This window comes from Aulostomus chinensis, chromosome 12, assembly GCF_037954235.1.
Source record: "Aulostomus chinensis isolate RoL2024-O1b breed Wild chromosome 12, RoL_Achi_v1.0, whole genome shotgun sequence".
NCBI lineage: Eukaryota > Metazoa > Chordata > Actinopteri > Syngnathiformes > Aulostomidae > Aulostomus > Aulostomus chinensis.
In genome coordinates, this window is record NC_141331.1 from 9,258,975 (window position 1) to 9,281,440 (window position 22,466).

The following is a 22,466-nucleotide window of genomic DNA, read 5'->3' on the forward strand; positions in this document are numbered from 1 at the left end:
AAGTACAGTAAATCAGCAGTGTCCCAATGATTTAGAGCTTTAAGTCACCACAAGAACTTTCTTATTCTGAATCTGATGAGGTGCCAGAGGAGACCAACCCGATGCGTACGACAGCGCACAAAGACAGTCTATACCGTCTCTACAACAAACTGGCACATTTTGCTCAAAAATGCAGAGTTCCACAATGACTTTATCATGTAACCATCAAAGACCACACACATGCATGCACACACACACACACACACACACACACACACACACACACACACACACATACACACACAGTCACACACATGTGTGCACACACACACATACACACTGAAGGCCACCACCCTTACCAGCCGTTGAAATAAGATCCCTTCAACAGCTGAATCCAGGGTTGGCAGTCGGCGCGACAGGGCGGAGAAGAGAAGGAGGGGCTGGAGAAAAGATGAGTGGCTGTGGAAGAGGGAGGGGAGGAAGATAAAAGGCCTTGAGAATATTTGATAACATATCACAACACGGATTACAAAAAAACGCCAAGGGGGATTGTTTCACAAGGTATTCATTTATTCAGCATATTGATTCATATGCACTATGATCAGCTGCACAATGACCCAAACAAGGAAGTAATCAGATGGAGTTTGAATCATTCCGACATTGTATTCTGATATCATTCCGACATGTAAATTTGAAGTTGTATTTTATTGAAAGCAGCCAAACACACGATTGTATCAACGCTGTAAAAAGAATAATAACCCGATGAGAAGAAACGATCATTACTGATTTGATATTTTACGTTGTGACTTCCCAACATTAGAATTTTAGACGCCTCCATGAAAGTTTGTCCCAAGTGATTCATAAACTGAAAATGGGGGTTGAGTTTGGAGCAGGTGGTCGTGTGAGTATGGGGGGGTGAGGGGGTGACTGGGAGGGAGGGAGGACGTGTCAGGATCTAACTGGGTGTGGCGTATCTACAAATAGTAGCGCTCAGTGCCTGGCATTCTTCATTTAGTTCCTCTCCCGTTTGCCCAGCAGGACAGTTGGGTCTCAGCACCTCCAGCAGCTCTGTCAAACCCCCAAAACCAAGTAACCAGCCATGAGCAAGTCCTACTCCTCTTCCTCCTCAGCCCAGACGGCCTCCTCATACCGTCGCACCTTCGGCTCTGGAGTCGGTTCCTCCCCGATGTCTTCCCTCTTCGCTCCAGTTGGAGGAGGCCGCAGCTCCTCTTCAAGCCATTTGTCTAGCCGGGTCTATGAGGTGAAGAGCACTGGTATTCCCTCCTTCTCCAGCTACAGGGTGTCCTCTGCTGGTGCTGGAGGAGCAGGCTTCGGCTCCTCGACAGCAATGCGCACCTACGCTGGTGAGAAACTTGACTTCAACCTTGCTGATGCCATGAACCAAGACTTCCTCAACACAAGGACCAACGAGAAGGCTGAGCTTCAGCATCTCAACGACCGCTTCGCCAGCTACATCGAGAAGGTTCGCTTCCTGGAGCAGCAGAATGCAGCGCTGACCGTGGAGATTGAGAAGCTAAGGGGCCGCGAGGGGCCCGGTCGTGTGGCTGAGATGTACGAGGAAGAAATGAGGGAGCTGAGGAGGCAAATAGAGGCTCTGTCAAACCAGCGCGCCAGAGTGGAGGTGGAGAGAGACAACCTGGCTGATGACCTGCAGAAACTGAAGCTGAGGTAAGTGAGAGGAAGAATGAATGAGTGATGAAAACACATGCTGCTGATGAGTTCTCAGAGGACTGTTCCAGTAAGATAAAGACCAGCTGCACAGTTTGGACTGACAGCATTTCTATAATAGGCCATAACAACTGCCTACATCAGAGCCTCCAAACCTTATTTTGGCTTAAAAGCGAAGCCGCTGGTGAAACCTCATCGCAAGTTTCATCATGAAACTTTCCAATCAAACACAGGAAATGCTCAAAACTACAACCCTCACACTCTCTCTTGGGCGATTTCCGTTGTTAATCATCCTGCAGGTTTTCCTTGCCACTCATCACCACTGTCACAGATGCACTTAACAGCGTGACAGATTGCTGGAATTGAGAGGAAGGGAAGTGTTTAAGAGAGCAAGGAAAGTAGAGACTAGTACAGTTTACCTCTGCTCGTTTGGAGAAGGGAAGCAAAAAAAAAACAACCAATAACAAAGTAATAAAGGAGAATGGAAGTGTTATGGTCCAGCTGTTTTTTTTACAAAGGTTTTCAGTAATTTATTCACAAGAGACAAAGCAGAGGAAAACATACAGAAAGAGAGAGAGAGAGAGAGAGAGAGAGAGAGAGAGAGAAGTGTGTGTGCGAGAGAGCTGTGTTGTACATCAAAATTGTCTATTTGTAGTGATCTATGCATTTAGAATGTCTGTCACGGCAATGGCAAGCACTTAGAGTACACTTAAACACACACACACACACACACACACACACACACACACACACACACACACACACACACACACAGGGACCAAGCACAAACACTCTCTCTTCACATTCAGGCTATCTTCTCTCTTGAAATTGTTGTCAGCAGCACTAAGTGAAGTTCACCAAAACACCTGCTGCTCTTACTGAGATCAAAATACACCTCCAGACCTCCTGCCAGCCAACTGCTACAATACATGCACTCAGATACACACATACACACACACACACATGCACACACAGGCCTGAATGATAGCCTATACACAGTAAAAAAAAAAAAAAAAGAATAAATAAATAAATCCTATAGGAGACTTTGCTGTTTTGCAGAGAAATTAGATGTATTTGGAGAACACAACAGAAAGTAGAGCAGGATACACGGAGGATGACTTGACTTTTATATGGTATAAAAGATTTGTGTGTTCTCCAGAGGTACTCGGCAGAAAACGGTGTTCAATATGCAACTGCACAAACAGAAATAACCAGAAACAGTGTTTGCATACTACAGTTACATTGAGTAAATGTCCTTTACTATAAAACACTATCAGCTATTCTGGCTCCACAATTACATGTTAAATGTGGAAACAGTACCAGGCGAGAGCAGACCTCTCTTACCCTCCTGACTTTTGTGTGACAGCAGCTGTTCCACAATTTTAGCACTCAAAGAGCAAGTGCGTGTGTGTGCCTGTGTGTGCGCCTGTGTGTGTGTGTGTGTGTTGATACATTCTTATCTAGTCAGCTCTGTTCTTGTAAACCCAAATGTTTTTCTTTCGTGTCTCCAGGCTGCAGGAGGAGATTCACCAGAAGGAAGAGGCAGAGAACAACCTGTCTGCTTTCAGAGCTGTGCGTCTCCTATAAAAGCTTCTTTAAAAAGTTTTCTTTCGTTACACTCAGTTTACAACTTTCCCTCTCATCCCTTTTTCTTGCTCTCAAGGTTCTTTTTGCTTGTTAACCCTCATTGCCTCTAGACTATAATTTTCTCGTTTTTGTATCCAGGATGTTGACAATGCCACCCTGGCCAGGCTGGACCTGGAGAGACGTATTGAGAGTCTGCAAGAGGAAATTGCCTTCCTGAAGAAGATCCATGAGGAGGTTTGTTGATTGCCTGGTGATTGGCTGAGAGGCCAGCGCAGCTCCACTCACTGTATCACATGTCAACTCTGTTTGAAGTTATACCGAAACATCAGAGCATATGGGAACATGTGGCCCCCTCAGGATGTCCCGTATTTCACACGTGAAACATAGTAACTGACACATTTAGCATTCTTGCTCTTATTCTTCACTCGGTTAATTCTACAAATACAATGACAACTGATTAATCAGTGTTTAGTCGCAAAGCAAAATCAACAGAAACCTCCATGCTGTGTCACATGCAGAGATCAAAGGTGTTGCTCGTCATCCACACTCAAGTCCTTCCTGTCACGTCAACTTTGACCTTCCAGAAATGTAGAAGTGCTGAATGAAAGCATATCAGCTGCTGTGTGTGCGTGTGCATGTGTGTGTGCGTGTGTGTGTGTGTGTGTGTGTGTGTGTGTGTGTGTGTGTGTGTGTGTGTGTGTGTGTGTGTGTGTGTGTGTGTGTGTAAGAGAGAGGGAAAAGGAGTTTGTGAACAGATGCCATGTTATTTTTATCTTTTAGTTTGACCAGAGGACAGCTGAGCATGACCATACTCAACTATTTGAAACTTCTAGATTTGCGCCCTTAAATCAGCCCTGTGTATTTCTGGATTTCCAGACTTTGATGATGCAGAACGCCGATTACACTGATTTAATGTTTGAACTCTTCCCTTTCATTAGCTCCAATATCAAATGCTTTTAAAGGATGGTGACTGTGCATCTTACATAAAAAGAAGTCCTTTCTTGTTTTCTGATCTCCCTTATGTAATTATTCTGTCTCTCAGGAGATCCGTGAGCTGCAGAGCCAGATGCAGGACACTCAGGTGCAGATTCAGATGGACATGTCCAAGCCAGACCTTACTGCCGCTCTGAGGGACATCCGCATGCAGTACGAAGCGATCGCTGCCAAGAACATCTCAGAGGCTGAAGACTGGTACAAGTCTAAGGTAGAGTAGGAGAACACGTGCGGACGTGCTGCATCAGGGAAGGAAAACCATGCAAAAGCTGGAGGGAGACCCCCCAAGGGAGCCCCCCCCCCCACCAACTCAATTCACATCAACCCACAAAGATTGATCTTTAAGTACACACACACTTGTCTCTTAGATCACCTCTGCTTCACCCCTCCTCAGGTGTCTGATCTGAACCAGGCTGTGAACAAGAACAACGATGCTCTGCGTCAGGCCAAACAGGAGAGCATGGAGTACAGACACCAGATCCAGTCCTACACCTGCGAGATCGACTCACTCAAGGGCACCGTGAGTTATCGACAGCAGCTTCTCTCCCTTTAGTCCAATTATCTGTTCACGACAGCGTCATCACGATGTACTCCTGCTGGCTCATGACATCATTGTCTTTTCTTATTTCATACAGGCCCTAATGTTTATTCCTTTTGGCCACTCTGCTACAAACTTCTCATCTTTTCACTGTACTTCATTTTATATCATTTTTTATTGCTTTTATTGATTGTACTCTTTTTATTGTTTTTTTTTTTGGCTGATATGTAATGTCGGATCTAAATTTAATCTCCTTTTTATTGTATTCATTTTATTTTGCAATTCTGGGTCTTTTGTCTTTTTCTTATCCATCTCTTAATCTCATCTGGCTTCAGTTTGGCTCTCTGTTCTGCTCTTCCTGAATATTTGCTTTATCTTCCCAAGTACTTTGCAAGCTTTGTTTTTCTTTTCTTTTTTTTTTAAAGGGGCTTTATAAACAAAGTTATCATTATTATTATCATCTCCTTTTCCTCTCCAGAATGAGTCCCTGCTGCGTCAGATGAGAGATATGGAAGATCGTATGTCTCGCGAAGCCTCTGGTTTCCAGGACACTATTGCAAGGCTGGAGGAAGACATAGCTAAGATGAAGGTGAAGTGTTTAAGGATTCTGCACACTCTCCTCAATACATGAATCCTCTGTATGCAATAGAATTGAGCAGAATCCTGATGCACTCATCATATTTGGGGATGAGCATTAAGGACAGCTTTCAAATTCCTCACATTTTCTGGTGAATGTGAACTTAAGTGCAACTAAAACTAGATACGCAGCTGTTTTTTTTTTTCTTCCCCTTGTAAGTGGTTACTCTGTTACACTTTTATTTAAAGTTCTGTTACAACTTTCATCCGACCGACCGCTTCGTTTTGCAGGACGACATGGCCCGTCACCTGAGGGAGTACCAAGACCTCCTCAATGTGAAGATGGCCCTGGATATTGAAATTGCCACCTACCGTAAGCTGCTGGAGGGAGAGGAGAGCAGGTGTGTGTTTGATTTTCACTTAAATGGAAGTAAAACAGAAAATGTACTTGATTCGGACTTATTCTGTCTTGTCTGTTCATTCTGCAGGATCACTGTGCCTGTCCAGTCCGCCTACTCTTCTATTGGATTCAGAGGTAGGAGAAACCTTCAAACGAACATATCCACCAAATGCTTTTGATAATTCGGTCGGGTCAATGAGAGGATTAAAAAAGACTAATTATAACCACTGACCGAATATGGTAGATGCTATTTTGAGGGTAACTGCAGTAACGCATTCTGACCACAGAGTGGGGACTGATGACATGTCAGAACCACTTACGGTTCCTCTTTTCACTCAAGGAATGATCAACAAGCCACTAATTGCATGACATAGCCTGATGAGCTAACAGTCCAAATGAGCAATTCATCTCTGTCAGTATCCCAATAAAACTGCTCTGCTTTTGAAGCTTCTTAAATGGAAACAAAGAACAATAATTAAAGATGATTTATTAGGTGTTGCCATGATTCATTAGAGGAATTAATTGAAATACGTTTGAGTAACACACTCTCCAGCTGAAGGAGCTTTAAACACACTTTTTGGTTTTTGTGTGCGTGTTTGAATGTTTCCTTGCAGAGACCAGTCCAGAGTCCCAGCGCTCCTCAGAGGTTCACTCAAAGAAGACTGTTCTCATCAAGACCATCGAGACCCGCGATGGAGAGGTGGGAGCACACAGACTTAAATAAAACGTTATTCATTGTAGTTTTTGTCAAAGGTGATAAGAATAATATTCTAGTGAATCATCTTCACTTGTTATATTCTAGATGAAGTACTCTGTGAGCCAGGGCGCTAGTGCCCAGCGTGTAAGTCTGGTTACAAATCCCATCCACTTTTTTGTTATCAGTTCACTAAAGTGAGTTCAAGCAAACTACCAGATTTACTGCACAAATATAATTTGGATGAATTTATTCTGCACCTTCGTGCTTCCATGCTCCGGATCCAACCTGTGAAATCTTTCTCCTCGTTCAGTGGCAACGACAATTGATCCTCAAAATCTTGTAGTTTGCATCACTTGTTAAGACTTTTAAGCACCTTTTAAATCGGCTGCTGTGAAAGAGCAGCGTTCTTGTCAGTGTAACGTGTCCCACAGGGTAGCAGGCCAACCCCCGGGAGGTGTTGGGTCTGGGTGCCGGTGGGAGAACCGGGCCTATCAGTGCAGCAATTGAAATCCAAAAAAAAACTGAAAAATTGAATCTACAGTTCATAGAAATCCTGTAGTTACATGTGGTTCTGTGCAAATCCTTACATTTTGATTTATGATGACAAAAGAAAATATTTAGTATTTTCCCATCCCCTTGTGATACCTTAGTATAAACGAGTATAACATTTTCATGAAAATATTTATTTTAGTGCTTATTGAACAGGTACAATACACAGTATATTATTGTATTGTACCGGCTGCAGCCAAAAGCTAATTTTCATCTCTGGTCCCCAGGTCAGATGAAAGATTCACAACAAGACAAACCAGTTGCAGGATTTATGTTGCACAGTTGTGATAAATAAAAAAACTCACTGTTCAGTGTTACGTGTATTTTCTGTGGTGTGTTTGCTTGTTAAAAAAGAGGGATAGCAGACGCACTGAAGCACCTCATGTGTACATATTTAAAAATCAAATGTACAATTCTGATGAGACATAGTCAGAGATGCCACTTACTTCGTTGAAGAAACGCCACAAGGCCCAGTTCTCCTGTTGACCCACGTCACACCCGCCACACTCCACTACACTTGCATCCTTGTCCCCCAGCACATTTGCACAACACACCCACTCCACAACAATGACAGATGTCAGGCTTCACCGTGGATGAAAAATACTCTCACGTATTATCTGCACCGCTCTGCAGTCCTTAACATAGTCGATAAAGTTATTACCTCCTGCGGAATGATTTACAGTGTCTCTCTCCTCCTTCTCAGGTCGTCAGCGAGTCTACGCAGCACCAGCAGGACATCATGTAAACAGGACGAAGCGACACAAGAAGCCACGTTATGAATACAAAAAAAAAAAAGCTGACATCTTTCTACTAATAAAAATGATGCTTAACAAAATGAGCCTATTTTCAGATAAATAATGCTGACTTTTCATCTGATATTGTGTCAAGGAAACATGCAAGTAATGCCACCATCTTTACTTAATCAATAGTTCTAAATCAGGACAGATGCAGTGGAGGACACGCTTCCTTTAGCCTGGTTTAAAATGAAGGGCATTCCATAAATTATTCCCTTTCTTTTGCCTGTTAAGCCTACTTTCTCTCTCCAAAATACATCGGAACTTGTCTGTGATTTCTAGTTCACAACAGGACTTCGGTAGGGAGATGTTCAGAACGGACAACAGGCCTTTAGTGAAGCATCTGCGGAGAAGCTTGCAAAGAATGTGACAGCTCCATAGCCTGAGACACTGCGGTGAAACGTACTGTTGTGAACGTATTCCAAGTTGGCACACATTTACAATTCCGTGACTTGATAAGGGATGATTTGTATTCGTGAGAGACAAGATGAAAGTGTGAAGATGGTCGTATGTTTAAAATTCTCAGAAACATCGACATGGAAGGAAGGAAGCCACGTTCTGGTTGTGGGATTGTACTGTATGTGGTCTGCTGCTTCCCTTGGCCTAAAATCTCAAATAAAGACATCTGTTATCACCATGTGGATTCTGTATTCTCGTCCTGAAAGATGGTTTTATATACTGGTATATGTCTGCTTTCCAGACTTGAGTCATTAAGATTCCTCAGATAGCTTCTCGCTCACTCCCTCATGTAGTTTCTACCCGCTGAGTTTATCATTTTCTTTCTAAAATGATACCAGCTTCACCAACCAAGCATAGCACATTAAATTCGCTTTTATAGAGAGAAAGCCAAAGATGCAGCCATGTTACAAGCAGTGACAGGATTGATCTTGGTGCAGGGAAACGTGAACAATGACTTGTTAATGAGCTGGCCCCGCTCACGCTTTGTGCTCAGTAGAAAGTAGATTAGCACGGCAACAGGAATTAGAGTCTGTGCAGCCTGTGTCTGAAGTCACTGGACTGAAAATGTCAGCAGAGATAAGAAGTGGGTGTGGAGTCGAAGAAGAGAAAAAGAGAGAGAGAGAGAGAGCGAGAGAGGGGCAGAAATAGGGAGGATATAGCGATAGCATTTGAGGGTGGGAGAAAACAAGAAAACCAGAGATGAAAAGGTTATTCGGAGGCAAAAAAAAAAAAAAAAGCAAAACAAGGAATATCTGGAGGGTGCATACAGACGTATGCTACAGAGTAATTAGAGTGCTGTTTCAGGGATTTGTGCAGGAACATCTGCCCGAACATTTTCCTTAAATCACAACAGCAACATCACCCAGGTCATGAACGAAAAAAGCGTGTTCTTCCCAAAGGAAGCAAGTTTAGCATTCAGCTACTATCTGTGGCTGCCCTGTCTGACACCTGCTGCATCCCAATGCTCTGCATGTTGGTGGTGTTCATTTTACCTTTCAAATACTAACAAGTATGTCTCTTGAATTTATAGACAGTTTTTGTAATCTGTAATCCACAACTTCTTTATCTGCTGGAATTCTCAGGAATCCACAAACGCCGAGATTTGAGCTAAAAATAAACAATAACACCTCCTGTAATTAGCCTAGAGGGGCGCCATTCGCGTCAAGCAACACATCCAAGGCTAGCTGTTCCTGCGTTCTGGAGTCGCATCAAATGATGCATTCGAAGAAAAAAAAAAGTCTTGGTGAACTAAAGACACCTATTTGTGAGTATCAAAGAGCAAAATACACTTTTTAAGGTTGACATATCTCATAATTGATAGATTAATGCAAAGTAAAAAGTGTAATACTGATGGCTCAAAAAAAAAAAAAACACCTTCTGATTTCATTCAAGATTGTGTTTCCAGCCACATCTTTTTTTTTCTCCCCAAAACGACTCAATAAATTATTTCTGTATATAATTAACTAATTGTAACTATATGTTTCCTCAAATGGCCCCTGGGGAGGTCTTCCTTCCCTCCTTATGTGCAAGTGTGGGTTTTCGTTTATGGCACAAAATATCCACTTTTGTGCACATGTGTAACTGAACAGGAATACTGCAGAGATGACAAGAGGGTTTGTAGAATCACAATGTTTATCATAGTTTAGGTCCATATAAATTCATGCTCAATAATAATAATAATAATAATAATAATAATAATAATAATAATAATAATAATAATAATAATGATAATCAGGTGATTTATACAAATGTAAACAGGGTGGTAAGAGGGTGAATTAATGTCTCTTCACAAAGTTTGGATCAATTACAGTATTGAACTACTGATAACTGCTAAAAATGAGCCGAAGCTCAGTTTTTTCACCTTTTGAACACCAGAATGAGAATGATAAAAGTGCTTCCACCGGCACCCAGCCACATAAAACCAAGTAGTAACACAATATAAAACAGGTCTACTCTGCTTAAAAATAATCAACTGCATAAATTACATACCGTCATGGCATAAACATGAAAACAGATCATCTGTACATTTAAAAATTATTTACAGATCAATATCTACAATACGAGTTTCCCCCCAACATATATTCAGCAGTGATGGGTAATTATAGAAATTAAAAATTAAAATGACAGAAGTTGAGAACAATATTTAATTTGTCACCAAATTAAATCAAGAAAAGGGCAAAGTAACACCGTGTTAATGGTTGTCTTCATGAAATATAAAGACAAAATAAATGTTACTATAACTGCGCTACACAATGAAGACAGCAAAACAACAATCACACTTGAACAGCCACTACTGCAAACATGATAGGAGCAACACGGACACACCAGATCAGAAGGTGTCGTAGCGTGATTCGAATGCCATTTCACAGCCCTTTTCATGGAGAGAAGAGAAGAGAAGAGAAGAGAAGAGAAGAGAAGAGAAGAGAAGAGAAGAGAAGAGAAGAGAAGAGAAGAGAAGAGAAGAGAAGAGAAGAGAAGAGAAGTCTAACACTGAAAATCTGTACTGAGGACCACCAGAGTAAACTGATGTTTTCACATGACAACAGTAACACACTGAAACACTGACACATTGCAAACAATTACACAAGGACTCTCATGCAGGAATGCGTTACAGTAAAATGACCGTTGCACAAAGAACTGCAAGGCTTCCTAAATCAAGCAGCGCTTCAGCATTGAGTAGTACTTCAGTATCTGTGTATTGTGGCATCATCTAATCCTTCTTATCCTTCATTCTGATATCTAACCTGCAGAACTAAACAATAACCCCAAAAAGTAGTTTTGTAGGGTTAAAAAACTACAATATGACATTTTAGATTAAAACAAAAATATATCTGTGACGCTCTGGTTCTTCAGTACAACAACATCCTTGTTGGGAGCACATTTGACACACACTTGAAATGAATCAGACAGGACTGATGTACATACAAACAGCAAAAGTCCAGTTGTAAACATTAGGGGGCGCCATTTGCAAATGCTTTCACCTCACCATGCCTCATTAAGAACAACCTCTTCATTTTAATCTCATTATCCTCACTCAACGCTTTAGCCGAAATATGAGATTCATATTTTAATCAGACCAGTACTGTGGCTAAAAAAAAGGAAAAAATTACATCATATTGGGGTTTTGGTTTTTTTTACACCAGAGAGAACCCCCCCTCGCTTTGGCCAATATTTGGTATAATCCATCACTTGCCACAGGGCTCATGTGTCCACTCAAACACACAAGCAGACACTATATTTAACATGTTCGCTGTGATGCATTATCCCCTGAAGCGCAAACAGATCTCATGACAACAGTCAGTTTCCTGGGCGACCGCTATCAGACAATAGCTGCTTGTCTTTAAATAGATGACAAACTCCTGACAGGTGGATTGTCTTTGAGATAAAATACGGAAAAGAGACTTGAGGGCACTTGGAAACATGTCGACAAATGGAATTACGGAGAGAAAAATGACAAAAACGTTTTAAAGTCAGTGGGGAAAAAAACAAAACAAGATGATGCTCAGGTCTGTCGTTAAACGCAAGCGACACACGTGGAACAGATAGGAATATCAAATTAAATAAAACTTAAAACAGTTTGATCAAAAACAGGAGAGCCTTCTTTTTTTTGATGTCAAAAGACGAGTATGTTTCCACCAATATGAATTTCACTCTTAGACCTTCAAGCTGTCCTGCATTTTTGAAGGATTAACGCAGCCACATCTGGATTCATCAGCGAAGGTAACCAGATGACTTCATCAATGCTTCAAAGGGGGAACAGAGGAGCGTGTTAGTTTTTCGTTCATCTTCCTGTGACCGTGCTTAGAGGAACACACCAACATCTGGGGAAATAGGCTTATTGCCCATTATTTTCAGCGCCGGGCAAGCAGACAGATGCCCTTTTCTTCTCTTTGTCTGCGTTACAGAGCTCCAGACCCCCACTGAAGGGCTGACAGCTAATTAGCTTAGCTGCAATGAATGCTAACAGAAATGAAGAACAGAAAACTGTCTCAAAAGTCTTCAAATAGACTTTTCTCAAAATCGGTCTTTACCTGCCTTAGGAGAACTAGGGTTATGTTTAATATTATGATAATATTAGTATGAGTTAGTTCATCAGACACATACTCGGAACTACTTTAACTACCCCAGACTTGGGAGGGTTTGCTCTACTTCCCCGCTGCTAGTATTCATTGCAGCTATGCTAACTAGCAGCCACCTGTCTGGTTGGGTTCTAGAACTCTGTAAGGCACGCAGAGAAGAGAGGAGGTGATCTATTTGTATGTCTGGTTCTGAAAATGCTAACAACACTGTATTTCCCAAAAGGTCAGCTAGTTCCTTGAAGGAAATACGTTTTTTTCTTTTATTGTACAGTGTTTTGGAAGAGAGAAATGAGTACTGATTATCTTTACCGTGCTTCAATGCCACTGAAAATGACCTCTTATGGCTTAAACCACATACCATCGGATCAACTGTTCAGCATTAGTCAGTCCATTGTTTCCAGAGTCCCTCTGATAAGTTTCTGACAGAGGAGGTTGCTCCTTCCAAAGATGAGGTCCTGTTACTGTTATTAGTTGCCTTTTGTTTTGACCACTTGATAGCAAAGGAACAAGGGGAGACACAGCTGTATGACATGCATCTGGAGTCAAATCAGGGAGTTCAACGAAACAGGCCACAAAAGTACCGCCTGTAACAGGTCTGAGAGGAGACAGGCGGTGTGGGACTCAGTCATACTCCTTTAGAGGAGTTCCTGTAAGATTGATAGGCAGTTGAATAGATTGGCACAATAAGGTTAATTTTTGTGTGCGCATGTGTGAGTCTCCGGGGGTCGGGGTGAGGGGGTGGGGGTCTCAGATGCGAACTGGAGGTCCGCTCGGGGCCGTGAGGGGCACCTGAGAGCCACAGTCATAGTCGAGTTCGGCCATCCGGGAGCGACTCATCATTCGACTGTGGGAGTACGCTCGTCTGTCCGTCTGTCTGTCCCTGAAGCTCCTGATGTAACTCTGCAGACAGACAGACAGACAGTTGAAGGTTAGTACTGGCAGGCACAATACAATAGACACAACTTCACGGGGAACATTGCGAACAATAGCTTTACAAGAGTGACTACACCCACATCTGCAGCAACTGTTAAAGTGATACTTAAACCAAAAATGACCACGTAGTTATCAACTACTCCATGTTAGATATCTTTCATTTATGAAGGTATTTGTTTTTCCACTTCAGCTTGACTTCTTGGTGAATTCAGAACTCAGAAAACACGAGACTTGTACCTGTTGCTGGAAGCCAAGGAGACCGACGACCAACAACAGCAAAAACAGCATGCAAAATGTAGGTTTAGAAACTCTCCAATGCTTCAGCCAGGATAATACAAGTCTGCCATTAGCTCGTCATATGCGTATATATCACGGAAGCCCCGTTCAGTCATATCTTCATATCATATATCCACCAGAGACCGTGCTGAAGTGTCCTTGAGCAAGAAGATGAACCACCCCATGTCGTGTGTGTGTGTGTGTGTGTGTGTGTGTGTGTGTGTGTGTGTGTGTGTGTGTGTGTTTGAGCATGTGAATGAAGCAACACTATAAAGCACTTGGTGTACCGCTAAGGAAGAACAGAACTACATAAATAAATGAATATCATACACTTATCAGTCCATTTGCCTGTTGCTGTCGAAAGGTAGCAAGAATTTGTATCACATCACGGCCAAACTCTCGATGGTCGTGTTTATTAGTGACTATTTCTCATCATGACACTTCCTGGAGTCTCCACTGGTTGCCAGGCAACCTTACAGAGAAGAGTACTCCAGGAGGTCAGTGCTCCCAACAAAGAAATCACTCTGGAAATAACCTCTGGTAACAGCTTAGTTCAGACAGACACTATTTCTCCGGCATACAAAGCGGGCATTTCGGGAGACAACTCAATATTTTATTTTATTTTATTTTTTTGTTCAACCAGAAACTCAGTTTCGGCTCATGACTAAGAGGGCCACCAGATCTTACCGGTGAAAGAACATCTCCTTCAAAGCGCCTCTTAGGGTTGGCCTTACGGTGGTAACCAGGCTCAGTCTGAGGGGGAGGGACTTTAGGTGGCTGGGAGCTCTGAGGCGGGTGATGAGGGTGAGACGTCCCGGGGTGATGGTACTGCTGGTGATGATGATGATGATGATGGGTATTGGCCTTTTGCTTTTGGTCGTTCTTCGGGCTCTGTCGTTTCTTCTTCTTCTTGTTCTCCCTCTCCTTTTTTAGCCTCTCTTCCCGCTGGCGGATCCTCATGAGCTGGACTCTCCTTTGCTGTCGACTCAAAACCACTAGAGACGGAGAGAAAAGATACAATTTATTGAGAGAGCAGTAGATTTTCAGGTGAGAGAATGATGGAGAAAACAACCATGTGAGGAGATGAGACTGACTAGATAATATAAGCCTTCAAAAACGTTGACTGTGCGGCTAAAGAGATGTTTCCCCTTCTCTTTCATTATTCTCACTCAGATGGTGAACCGATTATTTTCCTAGGCTGCTGACATATTGTGAGTGGGAGTGTGTGTGTATTCCAGTCATTTTCACACCCTCCACAGCGAATGATGTCCAAAATCCATCCTAACTTGCTATTCATTGATTACCCATCTCATTATTCTTGTGGGTGGATTTAAGTCCATCCATCCATCCATTTTCTATACCACTTATCTGTAAAGGATGGGAGGCGGGGTTCACCCTGGACAGGTCGCCAGTCTGTCACAGGGCCATCAGGAGCAATTAGGGGCTCAAGGATACTTAGACATGGCCGGAGGGGGATGTGAGGATCGAACCAGTGACCCTCAGGTTGCTAGACAGCCGCTCCGAGCCTCCGAGCCGTGCTGCCCCTGGGGTGCAATTAAGTTTGTGGGAATTTTGTGTTTCAGGAACGAGATCTGTTTCTTGCTTGTGTTAGGTTGAAATGTTGCCATAAGTAGAAGGACAATGCTGAACCTCCCAGACAAGATGTATTGTATGCGTCACAGTTTTGAGTGTGTGTGTGTGTGTGTGTGTGTGTGTGTGTGTGTGTGTGTGTGGGTGTGGAAGTGTTATTTGGTCTATTGTTGTTTGTGTGGCTGGATGGCTAACGAGGCACCATCTGCCAGCGAAATGCTTAATGATACCCCCCTTTTCTTTTCCTCTACTCACCCCCTCTTGGGCCTCTCTGGCCAAATGCCAGTGTGTTTGTGTGTGTGTGTGTGTGTGTGTGTGTGTGTGTGTGTGTGAGTGTGAGTGTGTGTGTGTTTTTGTCTGTGAATTATGTAAACGAGGGTCCTCTCAAGCATAGTAGTACAAAATGTTTCTTCTACCGTTGTCCGCAACAAAATGAAGAGTGAGAGGGAGACGAGCCAAACATGTGCGAGCTAATTCATTCATGCCCGTGTCCTGCAAGCAATTCAATCAGCTCTCAGGCTCATGATTTCCCTCACAGCTCCACTTGGGCGCCCCGTTTTTCCAGCGTGCCCCAGTTCACCCCCCCCCCACCCCCACCCCTTTTCCCCATGATACACCTGCTCTCTCTCTCCTCCTCCACATCAATCCCAGTCGCTCCTTTCTCCATCAGCACACAGCTACTCATCAGCAGCAAAACATTTTCTTGTAAATTACAGAGAAGGCCGTTTGATGGGATCCATGAGTAATACAGTATTACCATAACTGACCCAGCTCTTATTACAGGACAGCAGGAAGCGCAATAACATTCATGGAGGTTCATTTCTTTCTGTTTCTCCCTCATTTATCTTCAAAAAGTTACCAGTCCTCACTGAAATAAGAAGCACATTCTTGAAGGAAACGTGTTTTATTCACACTCTTTACTCACTGTTATTTCTCTCTACCTCCACCGAGGAGGCAATGTGATCACCTGCATTTGTCAGTTTGTTAGTTTGCGGGATAAATTAAGAGCATGGAAATGGTTTTCAGAAAATTTGGTGTAATATGACACAGAAATAAAGGTTTATGTCAATGAATAATGGGCTGCACCACTGGCAAGATACACAGCCGCTGTTGGTTCTGTTTTTCTGTACATGATATTGACTCATTTCAATCAATTCTCTGAGTCCATGTGACATATTTATGCGATCTCTACCTATTGAAGTCTGGGGGTGTCTGAATGTCAGTTAGCCAGTTGAAAGGTGAGGAGAAAATCTGCTAACAAACCCACGTCGCTTACAGTTGGCCAAGGACACGGCGCTCACGCCTGACTGTCCCTAATGAAGCAAACTGAAATCACTTAGTGTCACAGAGAGAGCAGTAGCCTTACGGACGAATGTTCTCATGAAGGCTTGTCTGTGTTTGTTTCTAACTGACTAACACGTTTTGCCTTTGAGGAAGTTTTCTTCTCGGCTCTCTGACAGCGCTCGCGTTGCTGGCTGGAACAAAAACTTTGGAATCGTTCGGAAAGTTTTCTTTTTAACAGCGTAATTGGTTCCACCTACTTTTAGTCTGCGTGATGGACAGAGGAACATTTCAGCTTCCAAAAATCATCTAGAGCCTATTGTGGATTCAGGAAGACATATTTTGGTGGTTGGGAAAGAAAACTTTCATATTGTGAGTCAATTTAGACACTTTAGTGGAGGTATGAGCTCTGTGAAAATTGCAACATCTATACTTTTTGGTTTTTTTGTGTATACATCCTGATGCAAGAGCCTAAAAACAACATGTGCAAGTGAAAGTAGAAGCAGAAGCAGATATAGCTGAATGAATTCTGATGAGTTTATTCATGAAATAATTACTTGTTTGTGTGTGTGTGCAGCCATTGAAAGCATATTTTCCAGTTTTTCAGGAATCAGTCGCTAGGTAGCTTTTTTTTAGCTCCACGTAGGTGTTGCAATTCCAAACTAGCACCACAAAGCTGTTGCAGATAATTGTTTGATCCCATTCTTAATTGCCTTGTGACTTCTTATTCTCATCTGTCGTCCCTGTAGTTGAAGTTCTGTCTGTCTGTCTGCATGAGGGTATGAGTCGTGTGTATTGTGTTTACAGTATATGATCGGGGGCGTGTGTGCGCGCGATCTTGCCATCTGCGTTGCGGTTGCTTTGAGAACAGACTGAGGCTGTTTCCATCAATAACACATTCTGCTGACAACACTAATTGACTGTGTGTTCGCTCTCTCTCTCTCTCTCTCTCACACACACACACACACACACACACACACACACACACACACACACACACACACACACACACACACACACGCTCCCTGCCGTCTTAATGGCTCTGAAGCAATTCTAAAGCAATTAAACTCTTTAATAGGCTTTAACTTTGATAACACTGCAGCAGTTTGCAGTGACCTCCTGTCGATACTGAAATACATTTCATCATTATTTGGCATGTGTATAACATTCACCTTTTCATCAAGTTAACAATTGAGCATGTAAGTTGCACATTTATCACACAAATCGGTGCTGATTGCAATTAGACAGACAGACAGACACACACACACACACACACACACACACACACACACACGAGCCCACACATGCACGCCAGCACACACAGACTTCCTACTGCTTGTGGCTGTGCTGTTTGTTGCTTCCTGCTTCATTAGTGGATGTCACGGGTGATATCGCTGGCAAATATTTTGACATGTGAATTAAAAGCTGCGAGATACAAAATCAGAATCATGATGAATCTCTGGAATCAGCTGTTTTCTGAGCTCATTCTCTGTGAGTTCATAGGTCTTTGCACTAGAAGCTGTATCTGTGTGTCCAAAAAAAAAAAAGAGCTGAATTTACATTTTGCTAAAAGCAATTTATTTTAACTTGTAAAATGTGTCCATGTGTGTGTTGGGGGATTTTTTTTAAGGAGATTTCATGATATTTGTTATTAAAATCCCCCTCTAAGACACAGATCAAAGGTACCCTTTTTCTTTTTCTTACGCTGCATTTCTACACAAGGAAGCTTTAAAAGGGAGGAGTTCAGTTGAAGGTCAGTCTCTTTTCCTATCATCACTGGTTTGCGTACTGGAAGAGACACCAACCTCATGAGATGTTATGTTCTTCTGGTTATTAGTTCAGCGTAATAAATCTAATAATGTTCTCCACACTAAAATGTCTTGGAGTCTTAACCAGTACACAGGCATCGTGCGAGTTATAAACAGTTTCTTCTTGATAATGAAAGGAGCGCTCCTGTCAAGATCCTGCCTAGATCCGGTGCACTTCTACTCCGTGTCCATGTTTTTGTTTTCCCCAGGGCTGGGCGGGGCCTTCCGGTATCGCCACCCTCCTCTGCACACCTGCGGCTCATTAGCCTGATTCCACTCGCCACACCATCAGCAGTCATAAGCCAGTCTCTTCCTCCACTCATCGCCAGTTTGTTGTTCCAGCCTCTGTGGTAATGCTCTCGGCCGCTACTCTAACGATTCACAGTATTTCCTTGGACTCCAGTTCTGTTCCCTGAATTTTGCCCCGACTTACCTGTTTTGTTTTTCCTTCCTCCAGTCCTGCTGTTTGCCTGCCCTCCATTCTGCCTCGCCCAACCCTGTCGTCCATTTGCTTTTGTCCTTCTTCCATTTTTTGAACCCCAAGCCTGAATAAATCACTCTTGTTGTTGATCTGCATAGTGGGTTCTCTTCTGTGCCTTTTGAACTCCTGACAGCTCCAACAAGATGGGGTTTTACGTTGCGATAGTGAAACCGCATAACTCACCTTCTGTGTGAGAAAATCCCTCCGCTGTGACTTTCCACTGTATCAGAACTCCAAGTAAAGCCAGAACAGGCCACACCCCCATGATGACCCAGGTGAACCAGCACACAGGCTTCTTTGGTGCCACCTGTGTTGATGACAGTGACACATTAAGATGAATACGTTCAATATTATCAACTTCCCATCATTCTTAACTGTGACGCACCATCGTTTTAAAATCTTGCAACTTTCCGCTCTCCTTCACTGGCGTGTCTACAGACGCACGGAGGATATTGTACCCTTATTGTATTGTATGTGATATCTAGAATACGCAATTTCATTGTCTAAATCAGTGCTGAAAAATAAATAATACATCAGATTTTTAAAATCAAAACTAACCAAAAACCGGAAATGTTTCTCTCGATCGTGTCACTTCTCATTGCAACTGTGGACAAATATGAATAACATCAATTTACTAATCCAACATGTGATTTTCCAAATCCAAATAGATATTGTGATGTATATCCCTATCAAAAAAGGGCTTCTTAACATCATAATATTCATTTGTAATATATGCCTGAAAAAAAACCCAAAAGCCTACATCTATTTTCTTTAAAAAAAAAAGAAGAATATCTCTGCATTTCTGTCTTTGTGGACGAAGCAACAGTTTTAGCCATGAATTTACATTGTTTTATACCATTTAGCCTAAAACAGGAGGAACTGCTACTAGCGTGAGCATTCAGAAGTCTAGCAGACTAACTGTGGTGCAAGTCTCTGTTTTTCACAATGCATAACATTTATTATTAATATTTTTTGTTACATTAATCTTCATTATTCATTCATTGACTCATCACTTTGTGTTCTACTGCATGGGTAGTTTGAGGACATCCTCTTTGAGTCTACGGGTGAAGCCTCGGAACTACCCGAGTGTCAAGGCCTTCCATCCTCAAAAACCAGGGAGGAAAAAATCCAGATTCACGACAACTGAGGCAGCTAAGAAGATCTATAAATCCATTGTTATCGCTGTTATTTTTGGACTTTCCTGGCATTCTTTGAGATGTTTCATGTGCTGTGTCGAGAAGACAATTCAACTTTCAAAAGGCAAAGCCTCTCAGAGTCATTTTTATTCTTACAAAATTGTCAATCATTGTAAAATATACAGCATTCTGGCATAAAATTGACTGTAATTAGCTTCTCCTCTCATGAAATATCTCTCCTCTTCTACTTGAATCATTTCACCATTCAGTTATGCCCTAAACTAAGTGGCCACGGGAGGGTTAAATGATTTTGCAAGTCAAAGTTCAGTCTGATTGAACTAAAAGCTGCTCAATTCACCACCGGAAGCTGTTTCGACCTCTGCACACGCTTCCCTCTGGCTGCTGATGTTTCCCGTACAGGTAGGAAAAGCAAATCTGTCTCAGTCCATTCCGCACAGAAATGAATGTGAAGTTATATTCAGTCTGACTGCACAATGAGTCATCACATGGTAATTTGTGTACGCTCTTGTGCAGCCAGCAAGTGGGCGATAATTCTCTTTCCAACTATCTCTTGCTCGACTCTCGCAGGTCGTTTATTAGCTCTTTCCTGACAGGCTGATGTACAGTGCTGCTCACTGGAAATACCCTTTAGACTTTGAGATTTCTTACCTATTTTAATTCATTTCATTACCAAAACTGTCCTTTTCTGTTTCTGCCTATCATACACTCATATCTCTATTAAGCTTTTTGGTTTATTTCCCGAACATTTGCATTGGTATATGGCAGCATTAAATATAACATGATAGCTGATGGCATCACCAACCTGTGACTCATCCAGACACTTTCTAAATGCACAGACTTTCTCAGATCAAGAACCAAATCAAGGACTGACCCACTTCCTCCTCTCATTTCCATCCTGCAGTCTCATCCCGAGACTCGAACAAAGTGCTCTAAGGTGAGCTTTTTACATTTACTGGTATTGAGATTAATATTAGAGATATTATCTTTTTTATTTATCTTTTTAGGACTTTCTGAGAAACTCTATTACTCACTGATGAGATGAAACAATGAATAACTTAAGCACATAGACCTGAAGTGTAACTTACAATAGCAAAACAAACTCCCAAACAAGCCTTCCAGGACATTCCAAGTCTGTCTTCATCCAGCCGTATACTCAATAATCCACAAACACTTTCACTCAAGCGCAAAACAAACAAAACGTCCAGTTTGGAGCGGCCATGAACAAACATGAATGCATTTAGTTGAATGTGCATACTGGTATTTCAAAGGAAACTTACACTTTTTTGTAGGTCAGGTTACAGTTTAAGGCCCAAATGCATAGCTAGTATCTAATATGCATGCTTTGAAGTAAACCAAATTATTGTCTTAAATAATAAGAAAGTTCTGCTGCTGGCTTTCTCCTGCTTTTAGTAGATAATTGGGACCGTATATCTGATAAACAACACATAGTTGCCCATGTATAAAAAACATTTAAGGGAGGTGCTGGACCAGAGGATGAAAGAACAGCTTAAAAATAAGGGAAAGTCTGCCTACTGTAGCTCTCTTTTCATGCAATTTAATGGTACATTCGTGAGGGTAAACTGTGAATGCAGCATTAAACTGCTTGGAAAGGGAGCTACAGCGTGCAGACTCTCTAGACTTTTCTCGTCTTCAGTCTTAAACTTATCGTTAATCGTGAATCTTTAAAGCAGGGCGTGAGGTTCTTGAGGGCGGATGGAAGGGAGCATTATTATGAAGTCCACAGTGAAGAGGGATAATTTTGAGGGAATATGTATGAGGACGCATTCCACTTCACGACTGCAGACGCTCTAAACCTGCGTTGGTGCCACCTGCCATGAAAGCTCCACAGAAGAGGAGAGAAGTGGAAACACCTGCGATATCAAGACCATGAAGACATGAACAGGTTGAATATATATTCTCTAGGTGATGCATGACCAGAGACCTGCAGAGGACGTGCACTGGCTGCCTATTCAGGGAGGGTGGGGGGTAAAATCAGGTCTTAACCCTCAAACTGCCTTTTGTTATTTTGTCAAAAGTCCTCAGTTTCAACTCAAATTTTTCCTCATGAAGGTACTTACACACCAACAGGCAAACAGCTCAGCAATGAAAGCCAGGCACAAAGCAAATTGCTAGATGTGCACACTTGCGAGTACACACACGACCACCCTAAAACTCACAATGTGGAATACACACACTCACAAACACGCACACACAAAATAAATGGGTCGCACTCTCGTCAAATAAATGAAAAACATTTCTCTTTCTGCTTGGCTGTCACACAGTTAGCTTACACACACACTCCCCAGACGTGCCTACCCGGAGTCTCTCGTAGACATAGTGTACCAAGGCAAACAGCTCTATAAAGTAATCCACGGTGACGGTGATGATGGCGGCGCCGAAGGTTGCAGTAGAGAAGGTGACGAAGCAGCGCTGCCACTGAAGAGTGAGGACAGCAAACAGAGTTCCAGAACCCAGAAGAACGCCCAGCGGAACCCAGACTGTTCTAGGGTGGTAGAACTCCTCCATGACCTTTGAAAGAGAGAGATAACGGGAAGAGTTAGAGGTTAATATTAATCGGTCATGGCAAATTGTTTTAGTCC

General features: G+C 42.4%; 2 protein-coding genes across 5 annotated transcripts in view; one reads left to right on the top strand and one right to left on the bottom strand.

Annotated features, from left to right (window-relative positions):
* Positions 1–1,017: 1,017 nt before the first annotated feature.
* Positions 1,018–8,432, top strand: desma (desmin a). The gene is made up of 10 exons (XM_086221181.1): positions 1,018–1,668; positions 3,180–3,240; positions 3,394–3,489; positions 4,298–4,459; positions 4,643–4,768; positions 5,265–5,375; positions 5,654–5,763; positions 5,851–5,897; positions 6,377–6,462; positions 7,712–8,432. The coding sequence occupies exons 1-10, from the start codon at positions 1,079–1,081 to the stop codon at positions 7,751–7,753; spliced, it is 1,431 nt and encodes a 476-aa protein (XP_086077307.1). The 5' UTR covers positions 1,018–1,078; the 3' UTR covers positions 7,754–8,432.
* Positions 8,433–9,912: 1,480 nt separating this feature from the next.
* The window catches only part of tmem198aa (transmembrane protein 198aa), a 38,508-nt gene continuing 25,954 nt past the window's right edge, over positions 9,913–22,466 (bottom strand). For all 4 annotated transcript variants that reach the window (XM_086219954.1, XM_086219951.1, XM_086219953.1 and 1 more), the window contains 4 exons: positions 22,183–22,395; positions 18,893–19,016; positions 14,237–14,544; positions 9,913–13,240 (listed from right to left, as the gene is read on the bottom strand). In XM_086219954.1, coding sequence (XP_086076080.1) covers positions 13,088–13,240; positions 14,237–14,544; positions 18,893–19,016; positions 22,183–22,395 — 798 coding nt within the window. In that variant the 3' untranslated portion in view covers positions 9,913–13,087. The remainder of the gene's footprint in view (positions 13,241–14,236; positions 14,545–18,892; positions 19,017–22,182; positions 22,396–22,466) is intronic.

Coding starts and splice junctions, on each gene's coding strand:
- desma (XM_086221181.1), top strand. CDS start 1,079: ATGAGCAAGTCCTACTCCTCTTCCTCCTCAGCCCAGACGGCCTCCTCA. Junction 5,376..5,653: donor AAGACATAGCTAAGATGAAG/GTGAAGTGTTTA, acceptor TTCGTTTTGCAG/GACGACATGGCCCGTCACCT. Junction 6,463..7,711: donor TCGAGACCCGCGATGGAGAG/GTGGGAGCACAC, acceptor CCTCCTTCTCAG/GTCGTCAGCGAGTCTACGCA.